The 24,320-nt window shown below is 51.1% G+C and overlaps 7 protein-coding genes across 7 annotated transcripts; 3 read left to right on the forward strand and 4 right to left on the reverse strand.

Moving 5' to 3' along the window:
* Positions 1-122: 122 nt before the first annotated feature.
* N7447_008911 (argininosuccinate lyase ARG4) lies at positions 123-1,643 on the forward strand (the record flags this gene model as incomplete). Its single annotated transcript, XM_057233173.1, has 3 exons — positions 123-177; positions 242-1,072; positions 1,135-1,643. 3 exons carry the CDS (start codon positions 123-125, stop codon positions 1,641-1,643), a joined length of 1,395 nt encoding a protein of 464 aa, XP_057082715.1.
* A 236-nt stretch (positions 1,644-1,879) lies between these two features.
* N7447_008912 (uncharacterized protein) lies at positions 1,880-3,567 on the reverse strand (the record flags this gene model as incomplete). Its single annotated transcript, XM_057233174.1, has 4 exons — positions 1,880-2,763; positions 2,829-3,140; positions 3,265-3,412; positions 3,484-3,567. The coding sequence occupies 4 exons, from the start codon at positions 3,565-3,567 to the stop codon at positions 1,880-1,882; spliced, it is 1,428 nt and encodes a 475-aa protein (XP_057082716.1).
* A 943-nt stretch (positions 3,568-4,510) lies between these two features.
* On the reverse strand, positions 4,511-6,757 carry N7447_008913 (Succinate dehydrogenase flavoprotein subunit; the record flags this gene model as incomplete). The annotated part of the gene is made up of 6 exons (XM_057233175.1): positions 4,511-4,730; positions 4,788-6,176; positions 6,233-6,396; positions 6,454-6,527; positions 6,590-6,644; positions 6,716-6,757. 6 exons carry the CDS (start codon positions 6,755-6,757, stop codon positions 4,511-4,513), a joined length of 1,944 nt encoding a protein of 647 aa, XP_057082717.1.
* Positions 6,758-7,464: 707 nt separating this feature from the next.
* Positions 7,465-8,960, reverse strand: rpt1 (proteasome regulatory particle base subunit RPT1; the record flags this gene model as incomplete). The annotated part of the gene is made up of 4 exons (XM_057233176.1): positions 7,465-8,344; positions 8,399-8,628; positions 8,687-8,801; positions 8,866-8,960. The coding sequence occupies 4 exons, from the start codon at positions 8,958-8,960 to the stop codon at positions 7,465-7,467; spliced, it is 1,320 nt and encodes a 439-aa protein (XP_057082718.1).
* Positions 8,961-9,284: 324 nt separating this feature from the next.
* N7447_008915 (chaperonin-containing T-complex subunit CCT4) lies at positions 9,285-11,216 on the forward strand (the record flags this gene model as incomplete). Its single annotated transcript, XM_057233177.1, has 7 exons — positions 9,285-9,332; positions 9,386-9,437; positions 9,488-9,510; positions 9,567-9,596; positions 9,647-9,676; positions 9,731-10,303; positions 10,362-11,216. 7 exons carry the CDS (start codon positions 9,285-9,287, stop codon positions 11,214-11,216), a joined length of 1,611 nt encoding a protein of 536 aa, XP_057082719.1.
* A 956-nt stretch (positions 11,217-12,172) lies between these two features.
* dapB (dipeptidyl aminopeptidase dapB) lies at positions 12,173-15,033 on the forward strand (the record flags this gene model as incomplete). Its single annotated transcript, XM_057233178.1, has 3 exons — positions 12,173-14,540; positions 14,608-14,877; positions 14,954-15,033. The coding sequence occupies 3 exons, from the start codon at positions 12,173-12,175 to the stop codon at positions 15,031-15,033; spliced, it is 2,718 nt and encodes a 905-aa protein (XP_057082720.1).
* Positions 15,034-15,472: 439 nt separating this feature from the next.
* Positions 15,473-24,268, reverse strand: gtb3 (glycosyltransferase family 4 protein; the record flags this gene model as incomplete). The annotated part of the gene is made up of 3 exons (XM_057233179.1): positions 15,473-23,944; positions 24,011-24,100; positions 24,191-24,268. 3 exons carry the CDS (start codon positions 24,266-24,268, stop codon positions 15,473-15,475), a joined length of 8,640 nt encoding a protein of 2,879 aa, XP_057082721.1.
* Positions 24,269-24,320: the final 52 nt, after the last annotated feature.

Raw genomic sequence — 24,320 nt, forward strand, 5'->3', positions numbered from 1 at the left:
CAAATTGGGTTTAGCGGGTGATCGGTTGCCGGTGATTCCACGAGATGCAGGGGGAACTTCAACTTGTAATTTCTCTATTTTCTCTTATTTCCAAGCTATTGACCAATCTTCCATCTTTCAAAATGAGTAACCCTAAAGGCGTCGCTGAGAACATGCTCTGGGGAGGCCGCTTCACCCGTGAGTTCCAAACCCCCTCCATCCCACCAAAAAACCCACTGACTCATACAAAAAAAAACTCCAGAGGGCCTTGACCCCCTTATGGTGCAGTACAACACGTCGCTCCCCTACGACCGTGTGTTCTGGAAGCAGGACATTGCTGGCTCAATTGCCTTCGCCCGCGCCAACACCAACTCTGGTCTCCTCACAGCACAAGAGTTCGCCGAGATCGAACGGGGTTTCAAGCAGATCGCCCAGGAATGGCAAACAAACACTTTCGTAGCCAAGGAGAACGATGAGGACATCCACACCGCTAATGAGCGCCGTCTGGGCGAGATAATTGGCAAGGAAATCGGCGGAAAGCTGCACACCGGTCGGTCGCGTAATGAGCAGATCGCCACGGATATGCGCCTGTGGCTCCGCGATGAGCTCCGTTTGATCGAGAAACACCTCTGCGATCTGATCAAGGTCTCCATTGCTCGCGCTGAGAATGATATCGCCTATCTCATGCCCGGCTACACCCACCTGCAGAAGGCCCAGCCCGTCCGCTGGTCCCACTGGATCCTGTCGCATGCCACTGCCTTCGCTAGTGAGTTGGAGCGTCTGCGTGAAGTTATCCGTCGCGTCAACAAGAGCCCCCTCGGCACCGGTGCCCTTGCCGGTAACTGTTTCAACATTGACCGTGAGGCTATGGCCAAGGAGCTTGGCTTCGATGGCTTGCTGTACAACTCCATGAACGCTGTTGCAGACCGCGATTTCGCCATGGAGACCATGCAATGGGGCAGCTCGTTCATGCTGAAGATCTCCCGTTGGGCCGAGGATCTGATCATCTACAGCTGTCTGGAGTTCGGCTTTGTCCGTCTCTCAGATGCTTACTCGACTGGATCGTCCCTCATGCCCCAGAAGAAGAACGCAGGTAAGTTTAAATTCCATGTGTGTAATAGAAAGCAGCATACTGATACGTATTTTGCACTTTAGACAGCCTGGAGTTGCTCCGCGGTAAGGCTGGCCGTGCTTTCGGCCAGATGGCCGGCCTGATGTGCACAATCAAGGGCCTGCCCACTACCTACAACAAGGATCTGCAGGAGAGTGTTGAGCCCATGCTCGACCACATCAAGACTGTCAGCGACAGCATTCAGATTGCCACCGGTGTTCTCTCCACTCTCACCGTCAACCCTGAGAAGATGATCGCCGCCCTGGCCCCGGAAATGCTGGCTACCGAAATTGCTGACTACCTTGTCCGCAAGGGTGTGCCTTTCCGCGAGGGACACCACATTTCCGGCCGTGTCGTTGCTCTGGCTGAGAACACCAATGTCCCCATGGATACGCTCTCTCTGAAGCAGCTCCAGGAAGTCGACGCCCGCTTCGATGCTGATGTCCAGGCTTGCCTTGACTACGAGCGCGCCGTCGAGCTGAAGGATGCCATTGGCGGAACCAGCAAGCGCGCAGTCCTCGAGCAGACCGCCGTGCTGAAGAAGTTGCTGTAAAACCATTGGGATACGATATATGACAGAAAAACAAATGTTAGGCTTTCGGTTAGACAAAAATGAATATATGAATTGACTTATTTAGGTGTCTTCCAAAAATATAAACGTTAAACTATGTGTTACTAATAAAGGAGGGAATATCATACAACATACCTATCGGGCCATCGTTTAAATCTCATAAAAAGCCCCGAGCCGGGACTAGCATTACTTTCAAAATCAAAATCAAACCCAACCTCTCAAATCCCTCTCAGGCTCATGCCCATCGTTCCAGATGGAGACTTAATGTCCTGTTCAGGGGCGCCCTGTTCCGCCTCATATGCAGGCGGGACGTCAGCACTACCATCCGCAGCTGCAATATCATCTTCCAAACTGCGCTCCACGGGCCTAGGTCTCGACCTGGAAGCACTACCACGTCCCTGGGGGTTGGAAGTATGGCCACCACCTATTGAAATTCCAAGCCCGTTTCCCAAGCCCCGATCCTCCAGCCTCTCACCATACTGCATAAAACTCATAACATGATCTGTCCCACCGCGTTCAACCTTCCCTCCCCTTTCTCCCCGGGCCTGGGACTCTCCGAATTCCATGCCATTGGAGTATCGATCCAGATTCGCGCCTAGGACAACTCCTTCGGCAGTGATGACCCGCCCAGCTTGGTTTCTCGCCAAACTACCGCCATTGCTATTGCTGTGGCTGTGGCCGCTTCCGTTGTCGGTTCCTCTTCTAGGGCTTGCATGCGGAGTAGCTATAGGTGCCAAGGCAGGCGACTCCCAAGCCCGTGGACTAGACCTCGACCTGATATGATTCTGCTGTCGCTGTCGTTGCTCCATGGGTACGTTGATCAGCTCGCGCTGTGATTGAGAGGCTAGTTCAGCGCGCAGGCGATGGAAGCCCGTGTCTTGTAGCTCTGGGGTAAATCTTTGGCGTGGAGGAACTGAAGCGAAGAGCTCGTTTGAGTGCGCTTTGGTTGGTGGGACTGGGGGCGTTTTGTGGGGAGAGTGTGAGATAAGGCTTGTTGACGATGATACCAATGTTAGGTCTGGGGTGAGAATCGGGCTTGCCCGTGTGTTATCCATGGTGAATGGGGAGACAGCGCTCAATGAGTCTATTGTTAATGCAATGTCTAGTGTCAGTGAAATGTTATGTTGCCTCAGTGGGCAGTTAGTTGTTAAGTGATATTTTACTCACTATTTGCTTCGCTGTCTAATGGCGATAGTGTTCCTTTCATTTCGGATGCAGTTGCTCGATCTTTCCGCGTGAATCTGTATGAGTACCATGAGACGAGAGCCGTCCCCTTCTCGCGCTTCCCATATTTTCTTTTGCGGCGGCAGCAACATAAAAGTAGGATGGCGCATATGACCAAGACCGCAACTCCCCCGACAACACCGCCGATGATTGCGCCCAGGTTTGAGGACGCAGCATTTGGGGTGTTGGACGAGGTACTGGGCGGAGACGCGCTGGCGGCCAGAACCGAGGACGACGCAATAATACCTGTAGCTCCTATAGTCGAGTATGTGTCAGAACTTGTAGGGACTTCTGAAGTCGTGGGTGTTACTGGGGGTGTCTTCGAACCTGCTGATGTTTCCGAGCTAATAGAGGAAGCTGTGGGAGAAGGCCCAGGTACCATCATAGATGGATCCGTTGACAAGACGGTAGTTGGTTCTGACAAAGTGGACATAGAGGAAGTAGTTGTGGTTCTCGGCGTCACACTGGGCAACCGGGCAATGGGCCCAGATGTCGTCAACGAGAGTGTAGACATGCTTGAGTGGTCGCTGTCGTTGTCGTCCGGACAAATTCCCGTCGTACATGGATCACTTGAGCAGCATCCATGAAAGTTGCCTACCGTGCAGACATACCACTGCTTGGTCCCGGTGCAAGTATTAAGGTCTCTATGGACAAGAGACTCGGCGGACTCGAGGGACTCCATCTCGAACAGCATCCTCAGAGATCAAGTCTCACCGAACCCGGGGACAAACTGATCAAATTGCAAAACACCGCACTTGGCAGGATGTCACAAACTTGAACAACTGGAAGCGAGAGGTCTCGTCCTATCAACCCTCATTCAAGGCCTGAGGATTTGCCAGCAGAAATGACAACAGAGGTCAAATCGATCAGCCATGCCCCGACAGATATTCTTCCAAGAGGTATTCATTATCTCTCGAATGGATCTCGACCCTGTTCCTGAAAGAAGCAGAGAGGGGGTTTCTTTGTTGGTGGCTGGTGAGGGGTGGCGATGATATGCCATTTATACAACCTTGGAGTTGTTACCAATGGGCTTCACCTGCGCAGTGTTGGTATCTCCTTAGCTCATGTGAGGCATAGTCAGGATAACGGGCAGCTTGACACCGCTGTCACAGTGATATTCGCTGAATCTGGCGAATTAGCAATAAATCAGTTACGAATCAACTAAGGCCCGAAATGGAACTTGAAGAGGCTAGTGTTTGATTTCTTTGTTGATAGGGCAGGGGGTCAACCGGGGATTTTTATAGCCAAATCAGACAAAGAAGTGGAATTTCCATATGGCAGGAGAAAACTACAATAAGTACTTCGTACTGGGGAACAGAAAAAGATTAAGAAGTAATAAATCCAATCATATGAGACAAACTGAGGGGAAAAGCACTCAGCACACCAACTCTTCGCCTGTTAAGATAAAGGAAAAAAATATGGCTATACAGGATGGTAAGTAACACAGTCAACAAAAAAAAAAGGTCTTTTTCATAGATGGATCCCTGAAACGGGGCCTTGCAACGCCACAAGTCCTAGTTCCACCTCAAAACCACGAGGTTAGGAGAGGGCGTCGATAGGGTCCATCGGAAACAACTCCGTGGTATCCTCGGTATTCTCTGCGGGTCGACCCCAGAATAGTGAGCTTAGTAGGTACGCTTGAAAGGAGGGACGGCCTTGCACTCCGCCTCATCCAAGGTGTTAGCCTCAACGGCACGGTAGCCAAGCTTGACCTCGCCGTGGGGGTTCTTCTGCCAGGAGAGGGTGTGCTTCATCCACTTCTCGTCGTCACGGTCAGGGTAGTCCTCGCGAGCGTGAGCACCACGAGACTCCTTACGAGCGGCAGCAGAAGCAGCGGTTTGAGTACTATAAGATATAATAGGTTAGCAAGCGATCCTAAATCAGTGAATAGGGGTTACGTACGCGCAAGTCAGGAGGTTGCGGAGCTCAAGGGTCTCCACCAGGTCGGAGTTCCAGATCATGCTGCGGTCCTTAGTGCCGACCTGGGCGTACATCTGGTCAACCTTGTTGACCTTCTCGACACCCTCGTCCAAGCTCTCTTGAGTACGGAAGACGCTGACATCGGTCTGCATGGTCTTCTGCATAGCATTGCGGACTTCGAAGGTCGACTTAGGGCCATCGGCGGTACGAGCAAAGTCGAGGTCCTTGATGGACTGAGCACCAGCATCGGAAGCAAGCTCCTTGTGGGGCTTGCCAGGGGTGGCAGTGTCACGGACACGGTGAGAGACAGCACGGCCGAAGACAATCAAATCAAGCAGGGAGTTGGCACCCAGGCGGTTAGCACCGTGGACAGACACACATGCGGCCTCACCGCAGGCATACAGACCGGGAACAACCTTCTCCTGGCCGTTCTCATCGACATCCAGGACCTCACCAGTGTACTTGGTGGGGATACCACCCATGTTGTAGTGGACGGTGGGCAGGACAGGGATGGGCTGCTTGGTGACATCAACACCGGCGAAAATCGAGGCAGTCTCGGAGATACCGGGGAGACGCTCGTGCAGGAGCTCGGCGGGCAAGTGGCTGAGCTGAAGGTAGATGTGGTCCTTCTCGGGACCGACACCTCGGCCCTCACGAATCTCCAGAGTCATGGAGCGGGAGACAACGTCACGGGAGGCAAGATCCTTGGCGGTGGGAGCGTAACGCTCCATGAAACGCTCGCCCTCGGAGTTGAGCAGGTAACCACCCTCACCACGGGAACCTTCGGTGATCAGGCAACCAGCACCGTAGATACCAGTAGGGTGGAACTGGACGAATTCCAGATCCTGGTTGGGCAGACCAGCACGAGCGACCATAGCCATACCGTCACCAGTGCAAGTGTGGGCAGAGGTACAGGAGAAGTAGGCACGTCCGTAACCACCGGTGGCAAGAACAGTATGGTGGGCCTTGAAACGGTGCAGAGTACCATCCTCCTGGTTGTAGGCAATGATACCACGGCACTCACCACCCTCCATCAGCAGGTCGAGAGCGAAGTATTCGATGAAGTAGTTGGTGTTGTGGCGGAGAGACTGTCCGTAGAGGGTGTGCAGAAGGGCGTGACCAGTACGGTCAGCGGCGGCGGCGCAACGGTAAGCCTGACCACCCTTGCCGAAATCCTTGGACTGACCACCGAAAGCACGCTGGTAGATACGTCCATCCTCGGTACGCGAGAAGGGGCAACCGTAGCCTTCGAGCTCGCGAACACTGGCCGGAGCCTCACGGGTCATGTAGTGAATGGCATCTTGGTCACCAAGCCAATCAGAACCCTTCACGGTATCGTACATGTGCCATCTCCAGTCATCCTCGTGCATGCTAAAATCCAGTTAGAGGCCATTCGCTACCTTCCAGTGCTGATGGGAAAAACCTACTTTCCAAGGGCAGCGTTGATACCACCCTGGGCGGCGACAGTGTGACTTCTCGTGGGGAAAAGCTTGGAAACACAAGCAGTCTTGAATCCAGCCTCGGCCAGACCGAAAGCAGCGCGCAGACCGGCACCACCGGCACCAACGACGACGGCATCGTACTCGTGATCCTGCGCAAGTTAGACCCGATGAGCCTCCTTTCCATACGGACAGCGGTATTGTCTTACAATGATAGGGTACTTGTCGGTCAGGTAGCCCTGGGACTCCTTAGCGCGCAAAGGCTGGTTGGACCAAATCCGGGCTGGCGCAGTAGTAATTAGCGGTGCGTCCGTGAGTTAACAATTGGAGTACTCTAATGCGTACCTGCGGGCCTTGAAGAGGAGAAAAGACGTCTCTGGTCCCTCAAAATGCGGGAAACCTGGAGAAACAGACGTATGAGTATGTCACGGGTGTTGCGGACGGGCCGAAAATCGTTGCATGGCTACTCACCTTGGATGCAGGAGCTAGGCTCCGCAGGCTCATGGAGCTCATGTTGGCGGATCAAAAGAGAATTGAGTTTCCCTAATGAACCAAAAGAACAGCAGGACACCAAGGGTCGGTGACGGGCTTAGCAAAGAGGGGAGATTGTGGAATGGCGAACTCCTTCCAGGGCAATACTTTCATCTGGAATCGGGTTGCGGTTGGCAGTTTCACGCTGACATAATCATTTTCACAGTTGCCGACGGGGAGGACCGGGGCCGAATCAGCCAATCAGAGGCTGCGCAATGAAAATCAACCTCGGGCAGCCGGCCGCCAGTGATTGGCTAGATGGCACGTGTACACATTCATTTTGCCGGCCAGCACAGGCTGCCGGAAGGATACGGTAGAACGCCAGCGAGATTGAAGAGAGCCGCTAGGATCAATTACGGGGTCTTGAAGCTATATATGGCTATAATTTTTGATTCTAGTCCCACTTTTCTTAGTGAAATGACATACAATTGCTAGATGTCGTACTTTTCAATCGTATTGTATTTCTAGATCGAGATGGTCACGTGTAGTCACATGACCGTGTTCTCACCAATCAGGAAAGTGTCCGGAGTAGCCCTGAAGGGACTAGACTACATCATCGTCCTGGTACTACATTGGAAGTCAGAAGGAATTTGGTTGAAATTATATTGCATTGACCAGGAAAAAAACTCCCACGTAACAAGACAATAGTCATCGTACATCCCATCCGTAATGCAAGTAAGTCGGAATCTCTAGTTGTACTGCATGTATGTCGCCGTCGAGTTGAACTTGAGGTTGCCCTTAATCACCTTCTCAACAGAGGCCAAGAAGTCCTTCTCGGTAGCCACCTTGCGGCGAGCCCGAATGGCAAACATACCCGCCTCAGTCGCAACACTGCGAAGTTCGGCACCTGTAGCATTGGGGCACAATCGCGAGATCAACTCCCAACGGATGTCTCGCTCGACGGACATACTCTTGGCATGGATTCGGAGAATATTGGCACGGCCCTCGACATCTGGCAGCGAGAATTCGATCTTACGATCGATACGGCCGGGACGCATCAGGGCTGGGTCAAGTGTGGACGGGCGGTTGGTAGCGAACATGACCTTGATGTTACCACGAGAGTCGAACCCATCCAGCTGTGTGATCAGTTCCAGCATGGTTCGCTGCACCTCGTTGTCGCCACCGGCGCCATCGTCGAAACGCGCACCACCAACGGCATCGATTTCGTCGAAGAAGATGATGCATGCCTTCTTGGTACGGGCCATCTCGAAAAGTTCACGAACCATTCGAGCACCCTCGCCAACGTACTTCTGCACCAGTTCGCTACCGATCACACGAATGAAGGTAGCATCCGTTCGGTTGGCGACTGCACGAGCGCAGAGGGTCTTTCCGGTTCCCGGGGGTCCATAGAGCAGAGCACCCTTGGGTGGGTCGATACCGAGGTTCACGAAACGTTCTGGCGATAGCAAGGGCATTTCAACGACTTCTCGTAGCTTCTCGATCTGTTCTTTGCACCCGCCAACATCACCGTAGGTCACGTCGGGCTTATCCTCAACAGTCATCATTGTCACGCTGGGGTCGATCTTTGGCGGCAAGGGCAGCATGATCTGGTACTTATTACGGTCGACGCTGCAAAGCCTAGTTAGTACCTAGAGATGACATATAATCCACCAGATAACTTACCCAACTCTCATGCCTTCCTCGATGTCTGTCGGACTAACGCGCTCTCCTAGGTTGACAACGAACTTGGCAATTTGTTTGACGTTAATCACATATTTGCTCTTGTCCGAGTCCTTCTCATCCTGGATAATCTTTGTGCACCTCGCGACCTGTAGCGGCTGTTCCTCCGCCATGCGTTGTCGATCGGCAGCAACATCCCAAAGGTGTGGAGGCGCAAGACCGGTGTCGGATTCCTAGTAAGGCGTAAGCTTGAGTTGTTCAAGGGGCCAAAAGAGCTGGACAAGTTATCACCTTAACGCCGATCTTCTCATTGACACTGTTCTGTTTGTCCTTGATATCCTTCTCGAGCTTCTTCAGCGCATTCGCGTAAGGTGCGGCACCGTAAGTCTTCAATACTGCGATATCACTGTAATGAACATCTAGTCAATCATTGCCATCGTGGATTGAATCGACACACACCGGGAACTCACTCATCTGTAAGGGGTGTGATCTTCTTCTCTGGTTCCTCGTCGTCTGCGTAGTTCTTCTGGAACTTCTCCCAGTTCTGACCCGTGGCGCTAGGCATGATGAAAGGTGTTGACAGCCCAAGGCCGACCTAAGGGAGAGTCCAAGGAAACAATGAAATCGAAGATGTATATGCAGATAGAACAAATTCGATGTGCTATGAAAGCAGCGACAAGTTGAAAAAAAGATAGATAGGTTGGGTATTGAGAGAGCAAGGAACGGTGATGTAGCAGAGCTGCGGTTCGAGCTAGCCTCACTAATCAGGTGCCAAGCTTCATCACCGCCCCAGAACCTCGCAGAATTTCCTGTGTGTCCTCCACCACAACAACTCAACTGTCTCCTTTCACTCATTTTCTAAGGTTAATTTTGAATATCAATTTTCAAAATGGCCGCCGCAGTAGCACAGGGAGCCGCCGGCAACAACTCCTTCAAGGTACGAGACCTCAAAATGATGTGTGTGGGCCACTAATTTCTGATTGCATACAGGACAAGGAGAAGCCGATGGCCGTGCGGGCCTCCAACATTCTCGCTGCTCGGGGTATGTATATTCTCATGACTCAGAAGGCGCCCGTGCTAACGATATCATAGCTGTATCCGATGCCATCCGAACAGTACGCTTGCTTGAACGATCTGCAGATATCTAGATGAGGGGCTAACAGGAATATAGTCGTTGGGACCCAGGGGTATGGATAAGATGGTGAGTACATTTCAGGGTTTCGTTCTATCAAGGTGCTAATGTCTTCACAGATCCAAACGGCCAAGGGACAGACCATCATCGTACGCAGCCCAATTCCATTCGAACACATCGGGAACTCCAACTAACCCCCGCAGACCAACGATGGAAACACCATGTTGAAGGATATGAGCGTGATGCACCCCGCTGCCCGTATGCTCGTCGACCTGAGTTCGGCACAGGATGTCGAAGCTGGTGATGGAACGACATCAGTGGTTGTCATTGCTGGCAGTCTGCTCGGCGCTGCCGAAAAGTTGCTATCCAAGGGCCTTCACCCCACTGTCATCTCCGAGTCTTTCCAAAGAGCCGCCGGTGCTGCCGTCGAGATCCTCCACAACATGTCCCGTCCTATCAATCTTTCAGATCGGTCCACCCTCCTCCAAGCCGCTTCTACTTCGCTTTCGTCCAAGATCGTGTCCCAGCACTCCGGACTTCTGGGCCCGATGGCCGTCGACTCCGTCCTAAAGGTCTGTGACCCGAAGACCGCAGAGAATGTGGACTTGCGGGACATCCGTATTGTGAAGAAGGTCGGCGGCACAATTGAAGATAGCGAGATGGTCGATGGCGTGGTTCTCAACCAGCCCGTGATCAAGAGCAGCGGTGGCCCCACAAGAATCGAGAAGGCGCGGATAGGCTTGATCCAGTTCCAACTGAGCCCGCCCAAGCCAGACGTATGTTTACTCGCACCTCGAGCTGTTACTGGAACATGACTGACAATCAGAATTCTAGATGGAGAACCAAATCGTGGTGAACGACTACCGTCAGATGGACAAGATCCTGAAAGAGGAGCGCCAATACATGCTCAACATGGTCAAGAAGATCCAGAAGACCAAGTGTAACGTTCTTTTGATTCAGAAATCCATCCTCCGTGACGCCGTGAACGAACTTTCCTTGCACTTCCTTTCCCGTCTCAAGATTCTTGCCATCAAGGACATTGAGCGTGATGAGGTCGAGTTCCTGTGCAAGAGTCTCGGCTGCAAGCCCGTCGCCAATGTCGACTCCTTCACTGAGGACAAGCTCGGCACCGCCGACCTCGTCGAGGAAGTCCAGGCTTCCGGTGCTCGCTACGTCAAGATCACCGGTATCAAGGCTCCTCTTGCCTCTTACAACCAGACCGTCTCAATTGTCGCCCGCGGTGCCAACAGCTTGATTTTAGATGAAGCCGAGCGATCTTTGCACGATGCCTTGTGTGTCATCCGCTGCCTCGTCAAGAAGCGTGCCATGATTGCAGGTGGTGGTGCTCCTGAGATTGAAGTTGCCCACACACTCGCCATGCGCGCCCGTGAGCTTACCGGTACTGAGGCTATCTGCTTCAAGGCCTTCGCCGATGCCATGGAAGTCATTCCCACTACTCTTGCGGAGAACGCCGGCCTTAACTCCATCAAGGTTGTAACTGAACTGCGCCACCGCCACGCTCAGGGCCAGCACAATGCTGGTGTCAGCATTCGCAGCGGCGGTGTGAAGGATGATATCACAGAGGAGAACATTCTCCAGCCCCTGCTGGTCAGCACCAGTGCTATTGAGCTGGCTGCCGAAACTGTGAAGATGATCATGAGAATTGATGACATTGCTCTGTCGCGGTAAACGCCCTCGGCGGCTGCTAACGTGAGCTGTATGATGGAAAGCGATTTGATCGCGACGAGTAATTAAAAAAAATATCCCGTTCCTGCATAGAATCACTCTCAGACATGTATACACTTCCTGTGCAATGTATATGGTAAACCGAGCCTCCTGCAATACTATCCTCACATATTCTATCATGAAATGTGAGAACTAAAGTGTGATTAGGCCCGAGAGTGTCATATTGACATGGGTGTTTTATATAAAATGGCTATTTAGGGTAACCAGGGAGGATACTACAAGCTCATTTGTGCACACTCCCCAATGACCTTTATTAAACTCTAAGATACTTAGTAGTGCCGTTCAGTGAAATACACCACTCTCAAACAAATTGAGAGATTGAGATCAGATGAGAGTCAACCTTTGGAGGCTGTTTAATATCTTCATCAGGTGTATATGCATCATTTTACATATTTCCTACGATACCATTTGAAAGCTTCTAGCTATCCTACTTACAGCATATTTGTCGCATATTCTTTTAGCAGGGAATACATGCAGAGTACCGTAGCTCATATATAACACATGTGTCTATATATAGAGTAACCTTTGAACACCAATTGCCCCGATGAACAGCCAATAATTCTATGGAGAGTATAAACATCAGTATTACAACCCGAAATGGAATTGAATAAGGACATTTGAAGCTAAAGACGTGAATAGACTCTTTGTCCGCGCCAAGAGATGGATGACCTCGGCCTGTTTCACAAGATCCCCTGACATTGGAAGCCGGTTCTCGAAAAAGCGAGCTCTGCTTTTTCATACACTGGCTCGGTAATTTGGCGAATATATATACACACAGACATACTTACTGTCATTCAAACAGTGATTGTTGGCGCTTGCCCGCCTCGAATCGCTGGCGATAAGAGATAGCGTGACGATCGGACGTCAGCTCCGCTTGTGAACTCCGATTAACAACCACCATGGGGAAGTTCGAAGATGAAGGGACCTCAAAGTCTCTACCGTTGACTCGACAACGGTCGGAATCCCCTATCTCACAAACCTCCACCGATTCAGGCCTATCGATCGCCTCCGAATCGTTCATGAAGAACCACAAGGGAGGCAACAGGATGCTAAGGGGGGAAGAGGATGAGGATAGATACCGGGATATTGAAGATGGAGTGGAACCCGGCTCAGATGAACCTCTTATATCAAGCGGGAAGAAGTCGGGTTCCTCCAGTCGCCTGCGCCGGATCGTATGGTCACTGGTGTTGCTTTGCGTCGGTGGTTGGGCGCTTGCCTTCGTGCTGTTCCTCACGCAGAAACAACCCGATGCCGCGGCGCTCTCATCTGACTCAAGAGTGGAGGTTCATGAACCAGACTCGATCTCGATCACCGGTGGTGTGACCGCGAGGAAACCAGTGACACTTCAGCAAGTCTTGTCAGGTACCTGGTCCCCGAAGTCCCATGCGATATCCTGGATTGCAGGCCCGAACGGCGAGGATGGTCTTCTGGTTGAGCAGGGTGAGAAGCAAGACGCTTTTCTGCGGGTGAAAGACATTCGCAGTAGTAAGGACGACGTCAACAATCTCGAGACCAGAGTGTTGATGAAGAAGGGGTACATCTGGTTTGACGGAGAGGCCATGCCACCAACCAAGACGTGGCCAAGTCCTGATATGAAAAAAGTCTTGGTCATGACTGACGCCCAGTCTAACTGGAGACACTCGTACTTTGGGAAATATTGGATTTTTGATGTGGCGACGCAGGAGGCCGAGCCGCTAGATCCTGGGAACCTGAGTGGACGGGTACAGCTTGCAGCTTGGTCGCCAACTTCTGATGCGGTTGTGTTTGTTCGTGAGAATAACCTATTTTTGCGTAAGCTGGCCTCCTTGGAGGTCACCTCCATCACCAAGGATGGCGACGAGAACCTCTTCTATGGTGTTCCAGACTGGGTGTATGAGGAAGAAGTATTTGCAGGCAACACTGGCACCTGGTGGTCTAGTGATGGAAAGTTTGTCGCATTCCTTCGAACAAACGAGACAGCAGTTCCTGAATATCCTATTCAGTACTTTCTTTCACGGCCATCAGGCAAAGAGCCACCACCTGGACTTAAAAATTACCCCGAAGTTAGGCAAATCAAGTACCCGAAATCCGGCAGCCCGAATCCAATTGTCAACTTGCAGTTTTATGACGTCGAAAAAAATGAAGTTTTCTCATTCGATATGCCAGAAGACTTTGTTGATGATGAAAGAATTATCATCGAGATCGTCTGGGCATCCGAGGGCAAGGTTTTGATCCGAGAGACCAATCGCGAGAGCGATGTTGTGAAGATTTTTGTCATGGACACAAAGGCCCGAACTGGCAAACTGGTGCGGTCAGAGGATATCGCAGCTTTGGACGGTGGCTGGGTTGAACCTTCACAGTCCACTCGGGTTATTCCCGCTGACCCCAAAAATGGTCGACCACACGATGGCTATATCGACACAGTTATTCATGAAGGCTATGATCATTTGGCTTATTTCACACCTTTCGATAACCCAGAGCCTGTGATGTTGACCAAGGGCAATTGGGAAGTTGTCAACGCGCCATCTGCTGTTGACTTGAAGAAGGGTCTAGTATACTTCGTTGCCACAAAGGAGGCACCAACTCAACGTCATGTCTACTCAGTCAAACTGGACGGATCCGATCTTCGACCTCTGACCGATACAACTGCACCTGGCTTTTTCGATGTTTCATTTTCCCATGGAGCCGGCTATGGTTTACTCAGCTATAGAGGCCCATTGGTGCCGTGGCAGTCCGTGATCAGCACCCAAAGCGACCAAATCGAGTTCATCAGCCTCATCGAGGAGAACCTTGAGCTCGCTAAGATGGTCAAAGATTTTGCCCTCCCAACAGAGGTGTATACCAATGTAACCATTGATGGTTATACGCTCCAAGTTCTGGAGCGCCGCCCTCCAAATTTCAACCCCGCAAAGAGATATCCCGTGCTATTCTACCTGTATGGTGGACCAGGATCGCAAACGGTCGACCGCAAGTTCACGATTGACTTCCAGACCTATGTCGCCTCGAGCCTGGGTTATATTGTCGTCACTGTGGATGGTCGAGGAACAGGTTTCATTGGGAGAGAAGCTCGCTGCGTTGTCCGTGGTAATATCGGTTATTATGAAGCTCTCGATCAGATTGCGACGGCCAAGATCTGGGCTAGCAAGAGTTATGTGGATGAAGGCCGCATGGCAGTTTGGGGCTGGAGCTACGGTGGCTACATGACCCTGAAGGTCCTTGAACAAGATGCGGGCGAGACATTCCAATATGGCATGGCCGTGGCACCCGTCACTGATTGGAGGTTCTATGGTAAGACTGTTAAATCTACCACTGTTCTGTTTATTTTCCCACATGCTAACATGTTACTTGCCCATAGACTCTATATATACAGAACGTTATATGCATACCCCCGAGCACAACCCCTCAGGTTACGCGAATGCCTCCATCACTGATGTGATGGCCCTAGGCCACAGCGTTCGATTTTTAATCATGCACGGTGTTGCCGACGACAATGTTCATCTCCAAAATACGCTTGTGTTGATTGACAAGCTGGATTTGCAGAATATCGCCAACTACGACATGCAGGTCTTCCCAGACTCAGATCATAGTATACAATTCCACAGGGCGCATGCGCTTGTTTATGAACGTAAGTTGGTTTCTGACGCTCTTCCATCTTATGGCTTCCCAATGTTGGAAAACGACATGACTAATTGTGAATGAAGGTCTCTCGAGCTGGCTCATCAATGCGTTCAATGGCGAATGGCATCGGATCGCAAGTCCGAAACCTCAGAAGTCGACGTGAAGGGTCTCGTGCCATTTGTTGACTCGCATTTCCTTTGGCTTTTCGGGATAAATACATTTGTTTTGCAATTCTCTACACCCCACTTGGGTATATCATATCCTGCTAGATATACATAGTGTTAGAAACAATGGATGCATGTTATAATTTAATATATTTTCACGATTAAGCTAAGAATAGGAGATAAAAGGACGTCGTTGGTGTATGCCACAATTTCTCGACATGTCAAAACAACAAAACTGGTATGAAAGACCAGACAAAACGTATTAACATAAGGCTTTTTGCATATTTCCTATGGCTCCTCGCATGAACAAAGCCAGACACCGAAGAATGCAAGTATGAACAGAATGCAGCGAGAAAAGTATACAGGAGGGTAGTATGTGCAAGTAGGGGACAGTAAAAAAGGTGGGTGTATGAAACTCAAATCAAGAATGCGAGGCTCTCAACCACTAGGAGAAAGCCCGCCGGCCCGGATGAAGTCATCTCTGTTGGCGACACTAACATCCGAATCTCGGTACGGAAGGAAGTCTTCCCGTTGCAAGCCACGCAGCTGTTCCCGACCGATAGTTGAGACGGAGCGCGAGTAGGACTGAGGACGAGAGAGGGTGTGAGGACGGGCATGCAGCACAGGTAAGTGATGGTTGGAAGCCCACATGGGTGATGGTGACCTGTTACCCGGGGTGCCCACCTTGGTTATCGCGGAATGCCTCGGCGCAAAGACAGGTAGGCGAGAGAAGGATTCGGTATCCGTGGAGATATTGCTCACGCTCATAGCTGAGATATCAGACTGGGGACCGTGGTAGCGGCCGCGACCAGGTAGGTGGGACGCAGAACTGTAGATCGAGGAGATACCGGACTGGGCAGACGAGCGCCAGGAGTGCACCACGCCGCGGGGGATTGTGATGATCTCTTCATCGACACCAGTCTCCATGGCGGCTGCCACGTCGGCCGGCTCGATGGGGTCGCCAGCTGCGCGGCTGGCCATCATTTTGGCGGACTTGCCAATCCATAACATCTGCTCGTGCTCGCGGAGGTACCGGTCACCGCTGAAAGACTTCTGAACAATCTTGCGGGTCATCATGCCGAGTTTGCGACGGTGCTCACTCTTCTCGTACATACGGCGGGTGATGGCTGCCACTTCCTCAGGTGTGGGGGAGGAGGTCAGGACTGGCGCGGGCGATGTGTCGCCGCTGTGTTTGCTCCATTCGCCGAGCATGCCAAGCATACCGATTTGGGCCTTTGCTAGGGCGAGGGCATCATTTGGTGCGACGACGGCACTGAAGCGGGAGAAGTCATCTGGATCGCTGAGCACTCGGAGGGAAGCACCGACGTCTGTGCAGACGACAGGAGCTCCAGTTAGAGCAGCCTCTCCCAGGGCGAGAGGGAGACCTTCGGACAGAGATGAGTTTAGGAAAAGCCATGTGTTCTCAAGGACCTTCATGGGGTCAGCAGTTCCACAGAGTGTGACTCTGCCACGAAGACCCTTCGATGCAATAATCTCTTGACACTCGGTAGAGTAAGTTGGGGCCTTGTCAATAGCGCCATAGATGTCCAGATGGTACTCGTCGAACTTCCACTGGTTGATGATGATATCCGCAGCGAGAAGGGCAGTCTTGATGTCCTTGGCATACCAAACGTGGGACAACATGGTCACGGTGGGACGCTCAGATTTGATTTCCTTGACTGGAGAAAATTTCTGCATGTCGGTGATACCGTTAACAACAGGATCGATCTTTCGGCGGAAAGTGTTTCGGTGCTCAATCGTGCCCTGGCAGGTACCAATCTCCACCTCCCAACCGGGGTTGAAGAAGTCTGCACAGGGAGAAATGATGTCCGCGTGATGAAGGGTCAGGACGGAGGTAATTCGCATCAATCCAAGAAGTGCGTTTCGAACAAATGGCGAGAGCTTGCACAGGGCAGACGACAGGCAGAGATTGGTTTCACGCCAACTGATGGCGTGGTCCCAAATCTGCAAGGTACAGTTACGCTTAATCTTGCATACGACACCGTAAGAGGCACTGACGCTGTGATGCGAGGCTTGGAAAGTTGAAGGAATCTTTTCAGGAACTGGGATCGAGAAGATGAAGAGGTAGCGGTACCAGAGCTCTAGAGCGACATCGAGAGATGCCAAAGTAGGAAGCTCAGTGTCGAACCAGTCGGATGACGGGATTGTGTTCGACATTTCCTGGGTCAGCCACAACTCGCGCCAGCTCTGCTTCACCATTTCACTGTTCCACACCTGAGTCCAATGACGGGACTCCTGGAAGTATGTGTTCAGGTTCACAAGTGCTCGAGTCGCCTGGTGGATATCAGACTTCGAGAGATGAACTGCACGGGCACCCTTAACCAAAGCTGTCAGAATGGGAATGAAGTTCATCTTGATGTCTAACTCGCTCGCGGATGTAACATTGTCCACCTCAGAATCCAGCTTATTGTGGAACAAACCGTGAGTTGGAGTGAGGAAGTCCATACCCCAAAGCGGGATGAGCTTGAGAGACTGAATGTTCTGTTCGGTCTGGTGCTTAGGAACGCCGAAATCATTTGCAGACTCGCAAATCATGTGCCATTTGATGGTTCGCAGGGAGTTGATCATATCTCGTCGACAGGCAGAGACACCGCCACCTTCATTGGGCCAGGTGCCATTGTCTGCCGCCATGACATGGAGCGTCTTGTCGGTATCCTTGCCAAAGTTCTTGGAGCGAGTGTTAACAACAGCATCACCTCCAGGGCCGAAGTTGAGCAGATCGGTGAGCTTAACAGCGAGCGGGGTCCAGCTGGAAATATTGTCGTCCAGATCTGCACTGGCCATGATTGCATCAGCACGGAGATCCACATACTTCTTTGCAGATACAAGATTACCCCAGTCACGGCTGCGCCAGTAAGGGGTAAGAACTTTGTCTCTACGCAGAATGCGGTCATCCATCCAGCGAACAATGATTGCATCGAAGTCAACACGATCCTTCCACGCCTTCCACATCAAGGAGCGAGCCCGAGAAGTCGACACCACAAAGCGCTTTTTCGTGAGACCCAGAGTCCGAGTAAGAAGGTTTGATTGAAGACTGTCACAGTAGTAAAGGGGGTTATCATGCACAAAGCTGGTATACTTCGGCTTGGACAGTACACCCAAATAATCGTGCTCAATCATGGGCGGGGTTTGCATCTTCTGCCCGTTGATAGTGGTGAAGATAGTGGGATGGAACTTGTGATCATACAGCCAACGACTTTCATAGACATCGGACCCCTGGACAAAGCTGGCCTCGGTGACCTTGGAGTGAGGAATCCAACGCTCAACCTTCTCGGGATGGCGACGCGGAGGCGCACACCAAGACACCGTACAACTGATGTGGGATAAGACGAACTCGGCTCGAAGTAATTCATCACCAAAGCGGGGGTTCTTGCGATAGTGGTACTTGAAGCGGATAAGATTGCCATCCTTCATGTAGGAGCCCGATTCGATGAGACCCTTGCGATTGTACTGGACGCTTTGCAAATGATTTGGTCCTGACACGCATCGTCGCCCCAGCGGAATGCGGGTCGAGGATTTGCCAAGCTTGAAGCCCTTCTTGGCTGGGGATTGGTAGTCGTAATGGTATTCGTTGGTCACTTTGCCGTTCTTGAACTCCTGCTTGACCAGAAGGAACATCTCACCCGTATAGGTGCTGACGTACTTTAGGGATTTGACATCCTTGGGCTCCGTCTTATGCTCGCCGGTATAGTGGTACATCTTGAAACCGCCATCAATCTCGTGGTGCCTGAAGGCCGTGAAGGTGCCGTCTAGACTCTGGATAATGACACGGCTCTTCTTGATATGGATCGTCATGCCTTTGGTCTCTTCCCACAGCCTCTTGACGTTCCTGCGGCCGTGGAAGAGGAAGAATGACAAGCCCAAATCTTGAACGATCTTGGAGTAAATCCAGATCATATTAAATAAGAAAACGGTTGGCGCACGGAAAACGATCGGAAGGCTCTGAGTGACGTGATTGAACTCTCTCTGGAATTCTGGGTCTGCGACCAAAGCCACTACAAGGAACTTGACCATTGTCCCCAGTTTGTGGTAAATGTAGCTAGCTGGCGATCGGACTAGCGACAATGCAATTGGAAGCTTCCGAGGTACGTAGGAAATGTACTTCGAAGTCTCAGGCTCTTTGGGAAGAGCGGTTTCTCCAGTTCCCCAGTGAGCATAATCGAGAACACTAATTGCAGTAGCTGCTCCAAGGTTGCAACGGGCAACATGAATATCGAGGTTATCAGTATCGAATGTGCAAAGACTTTTCTGGAGCCATTGACGTTGGCTATTGGAGAGGCTGCATTGTTGACCCAGGCAACGCTTCAGTAGCACATCCCGAACTTCAGTTGGAAGCTTGTCCCAATGGATATCGGCCTCAAAACCAAGACAAAGCTGCCGGAGGAGTTCCTTCTTAGCCCAGCGTACGACTGTAGTTGTGTTGGACTCCTCACGAAGTTGTCGAGCCATTGTGTGAGTCACCCCACCGGAGACAATCGATCCTGCCAATGATGCGTATTCATGAGGAACACCCATCATAAGCTCTGTGACAGCATGAAGCAAGGTTTCAGCAATGATCTGACAGTTTGCGCTAATATCGAGACGCTCGTCTAGGAGTCCTCCCACGGTGATGGCCAACCTCAACTGGTTTCCGGTACTGCAGCTGAGAGCTCGAAGGCCGGGACCGAGCGAGCCAGCAGAGACAAGCTCAATGACAATGTCACCCTTCTCCCACAATGTCATCGCAGTGTTGACAATATCCTTGGAGCAGGGGAACGCCTCTTCAATTCTATGCTCTTCTCTGCAAGACATCATGGCACTCTTGATTTCCACACCAGGATGGACACCTGGATTGAGCCGGAATCGGGAATCAGAAGGAAGCAGCGAATAGCTTTCGAAGAAAGTCTGAAGCTCTTGCTGCGACCATTCGGGGTCCGACCAGGGCGTTGTAAACGCATGGAAGGTTCGGTCAAGTTCCACCGAAGAGTCCACTTTGTTTGGCATACCCATTTTGGCATTCCAGATTGAGAGAATGGCAACGGTCCAGGTGGCAGATCCGAGTCCAATGATCTGCGAGTACATGAAATCCTTTAGACAGACGTTGAGCGCGATACCGACTGGCAATCCGATGCAGACACCAATGAGGAGAGGTTTCAGCGCATGAGGCCCCGTGAAGATCTTCGTGTATTGGTACCAGATCAAACCAGTGTAGGCGAGAACGTAGGAGAAGAAAGCAATCATGCCTTCACGCGTGTTTTGGAAGGTCCAAATGAGAGCAGTGGCAAGCGCAAGACTCCAGACATGCCACAAGAGGAATCTAAAAAGGACCCGCCAATATACCTTTCGTCGGAGTTGCACCTCTTTCTTCTGTGCGATCCGAATATCCTTAGCAGATCTCACAGAAATAGGGGTGTTGGTACCAAGAGCATCATGAAGCTCCTGGGCTTTGGTATCAATGAGCACGGCTCCGATCAAGTAGTAGGCAAGGGCAAAGCCAACAGCCATTCGATTAGAATCATTCATTTGATCCATATCCTCCACCGCGCTAGAGATACCAAGCATGCGATTGCCACTCAGCAGTTGTACCCATTTGTCGAGAAGTGCAATAACAAAGTAGAGCACACCACACCCAATCTCTTTGCTCGATTGACGCCAGTGAACGAATGCATTGTGCAGACGAAGACCTTTCTGGGAGTTTCGCAGGGTGTCAAGTGCGACTTTGGTCTGGATGTTCCAACCAGAACTGAACGGAATCGGCCTCGGAACATCTGCATGGCGACAGTACCAGTCGAGAAGGAAATTGGTCGACTCCCAATCCGCGGCAAGCTCAACGACCATTTTATCTTTAGTTGCTCTTGAAAACACGCCACGCTTCGTCTCAGCTAAGACATCCTTCAATAGGGCTTCTCTCGCCAGCTTGAGGGCAGCCGGGTCGCTCATGTTCGCGAACACTTTCTCATCATCATTTCCATAGGCAGTGATATACCATTTGCGGATCTCAGTATCATCGGTGCGTCGCACGGCTTGGTACCAAGTGACCCATTTGGAGGTAACCGAGCGAAGGCATAACAAGAGCACACCAATGAAGAGGTAGATAACGGCGAGATAGACAGCCGAGTCGTAGCCAGTCCAGGCCGTGATAATCGGCGACAAGAAGAGGATCGGAATGCACATGATAATTGGCTTACGGCCAGACAAAAAGCTCGAGCCGGGATAACTGAAGCTTGCAAGTGAGGCGAAAGTGGAGAAGTAGATTGTGAGAGCGATCAGGTAGAGGTAGAAGATGATACCGGCGCGAGGGCCTCGAACACTTGAAATAGCAACAAAACCAATCAAGCCACCGGCCACAGTGAATGCAATACCAGCAATCAGGCGAATAAGAACAAACATGTTGGCTGCTGCGAAGGCCATCGAAATGAGGTAATACGGCCCACCGCATGCAATCCAGGTACCAATTGCACCGGAAAGCAGCAGAGAGATCATCAGCGCCATAGTCGCACTGTCCTGTTCCTCGTAGGACATGGCAGCAGAGAGATAGAGTCCGCGACCAATTAGGGTAAGCAAGATAATATCAATCAAAGCCGGAATGGCAAAAACGCTCAAGAATGTGAATCGCTGGTATCCAGGCAAAGACTTAGGCTGCTCATCAGGATTGACATCAATCTGAGCTCCGGCGTAGGATGTAGCGAGCTCCGGAGCACCGTTCACCCAGTTTGGTGGCTGATGGTCTCCGTAGTATGCTCTGAACCGGTCGGATAGTAACTTTCCAAAAACACTGGGAGACACGTCGAAGTAAGCTTCACATCGCGATCCAAGGGCAAATGACTCTGCAAAAGCGGCAGCCTGGTCGGTATGGTTATTAAATAGGGGATTCCGATCGGTCACTTCTGCGTAAATCTCATCGAAGGCTCCCTGTCTTGCTGCACAGAAAAGAGCAAGAGCCATCATGTCCGCATATGTGTCAACGGAGCCAGCTTGAAGAAGTTCACAGAGACCACTAGTAATGGCGGCGAGGTCATCCTCGCGGCGATACCTCAAAACATCGGAAAGTACACTGTCGGTCTGATGGAAGAGATCTAGACAGACATCGAGAGAGGGGTATTTGCATCCTTGATCCAAGTACCAGTTGATACGAGACCTAATCAGATCCTCGGGAGAGGTAGATTTTTCAAGATACCCAACCGTATTCAGTGCTTTCAACTGAGTAAAAGAAGGGGCATCCACCAGTTGCTTGCGAATGTAGGTGCAGATGGCTTCAGATAGTTCGCTTTGAGAATCGGTCAGATAGAGGTGCTGCAAAAGAAGGAGGCGCTCTTCAGGACTGAGAGCATCGATATCTTGAATCAGTCGACGGGGGAGGCCAGTATCACCGGAAACATCCTGAGACCAAGTCGCGAAGGTCGCCTCAGCCTCAAAGCAAACATGCCGGGGGAATCCTTTTGCCGACAGGAAGGTGTGAAGAATAGTTCCAGCCAGGCCTTGCGCATTCTTGGATACATAAATTTCAATACCATCACCTTCCATATCAAAAACGGCCCAAAAGCGGAAATCAGAGCTCTTGCGTAGACCAGAGTCGAGACAAAGATTCACGTGCAACAGATCGTTGGATGCCCAATTCGCAAGTTCCTTGATTGTGCCGGCCAAATGATCGTCATCTTCGGAGAGATCTAGAGAGTCATGGAATTGACGCAGAAGAAGTCCAATGCTTTGAATTTTGGTTGTCGGGACGGGATGAAGAAGGTTGAGAGACTTGAGACGTTGCTGAGATTGGACAATCTCCGCAAAGGCCAGTGGATTCGAGTCTGAACCGAGAGGGAAGCAACCAAGTGAATTGTAGGCCATCCCTGACATGGAGATAGAGAGCGGACTGCCCTGTGACTTGACCTGTGCGACCCATTCTGGAGGTTCACGCAGTCGAGAAGTGGGGCTACCAGGAGCCTTGGAATCGTATTCCGATGATTTTAGTAGCGCATCAATAGCAGGGAAAAGTGGCTTGAGAATATCCCAGCCAGCCTTGTTATCCGGGGAAGGCAATATGTTCAGGTTGGCACGCCAGGTATCGTGGGCCTTCATAATTTCTGCTTCCTTCAACCAACCAAATGCGGGAAGAGGTTCGAGTGTGGTGACGTTAAGGTCCGCATCGTGAAGAGCAGCTTCGGGACCGATCCAGGTAATTGCGCTGTAAAAGCTGCACCACTGGATAGATCTGCGGACTATGGCATTGGGAACAGTGATGTTGTCGTCAACCGTTTCCCAGGCCATTACTACAAAGTCTCTCATGCAAGACTGAGAAACAAATGCCTTGATTGTTGCTTGTAGTTCGGCCATTTGGAAATAATCCCGCTTTTCGCCCTGAGGCATGATGCTAGCGTTTCGAATGACCAAACCTGCCACGGCATCGCTTTGCACGGCATTTCGATCCTTCAAAAAATGTGGTGGCTCCGACTCGAGATAAACTGCTAGGCCGAGACTGCTGATGGTCTCAAGAAGCTTTCTCAGAGTGGCAGGACGGAGCACACCTTCCCAATTCGCGAGAAGAACACCAGAGAATGTAGTATCATGAAACCCGCTTGCGAGCAATTCCTCGACCTTTTCAATGACGGTCATGGCCGATCCCTTTGGAGGAAGGATTTTCCCAAAATCAACACGTCCTAGTACTTGGCTGCGCTCGTGTCTGGAAATAGCTTTGGCTACACCTGCCTGGAAGGGATCCACAATCAAGACATCCCATTCTTGCAAAAGTCTTTCTTGCGAGACAGTAGGTGGGTTTTCAAAACTTCCCAGGTAGACTCCGAAGCTCGAGGGCTTTCCCTTGCGCGGACGTCTGTTGATCAGGTTGAGTTCTCGGTTCGCTAACTTGATGATACGTTTGGATACACTCGAAGGGACATTGTCTGGTGGCGGTCTCGTCTAAATATAGGCTAGAATTAACATCCAAACCAGAGAACCAGTTTGTTGGTGGCCGTCATATCATACCTTATAGTATTTAATAAGTCTTTTTATTCCAGAGTATACGATTGACGCAGAGCCAACGGTAACTGTGAATAGCAACACTCCAATGAACATCTACGGAAATGGTCAGTATATCTTGGTGCTCCGTGCCTGCAAACGAGAGTGTTGAACATCAAGTTGTAAAGAGGACCAGAATCAACATACAAATTGCCACCAATATTCTCTCATATAAGCCCAGCCAAGAGGATGTGGCCTGACTGGAAGAGCTTCTACTGTCGTCATTGTGTCGAGATGTTGAGTCCTCGACTCGATATGTCTTTAGGCCCAATATAAG

This window comes from Penicillium robsamsonii (assembly GCF_028829455.1).
Source record: "Penicillium robsamsonii strain IBT 29466 chromosome Unknown utg000005l_segment0_segment0, whole genome shotgun sequence".
Taxonomy (NCBI): Eukaryota; Fungi; Ascomycota; class Eurotiomycetes; order Eurotiales; family Aspergillaceae; genus Penicillium; species Penicillium robsamsonii.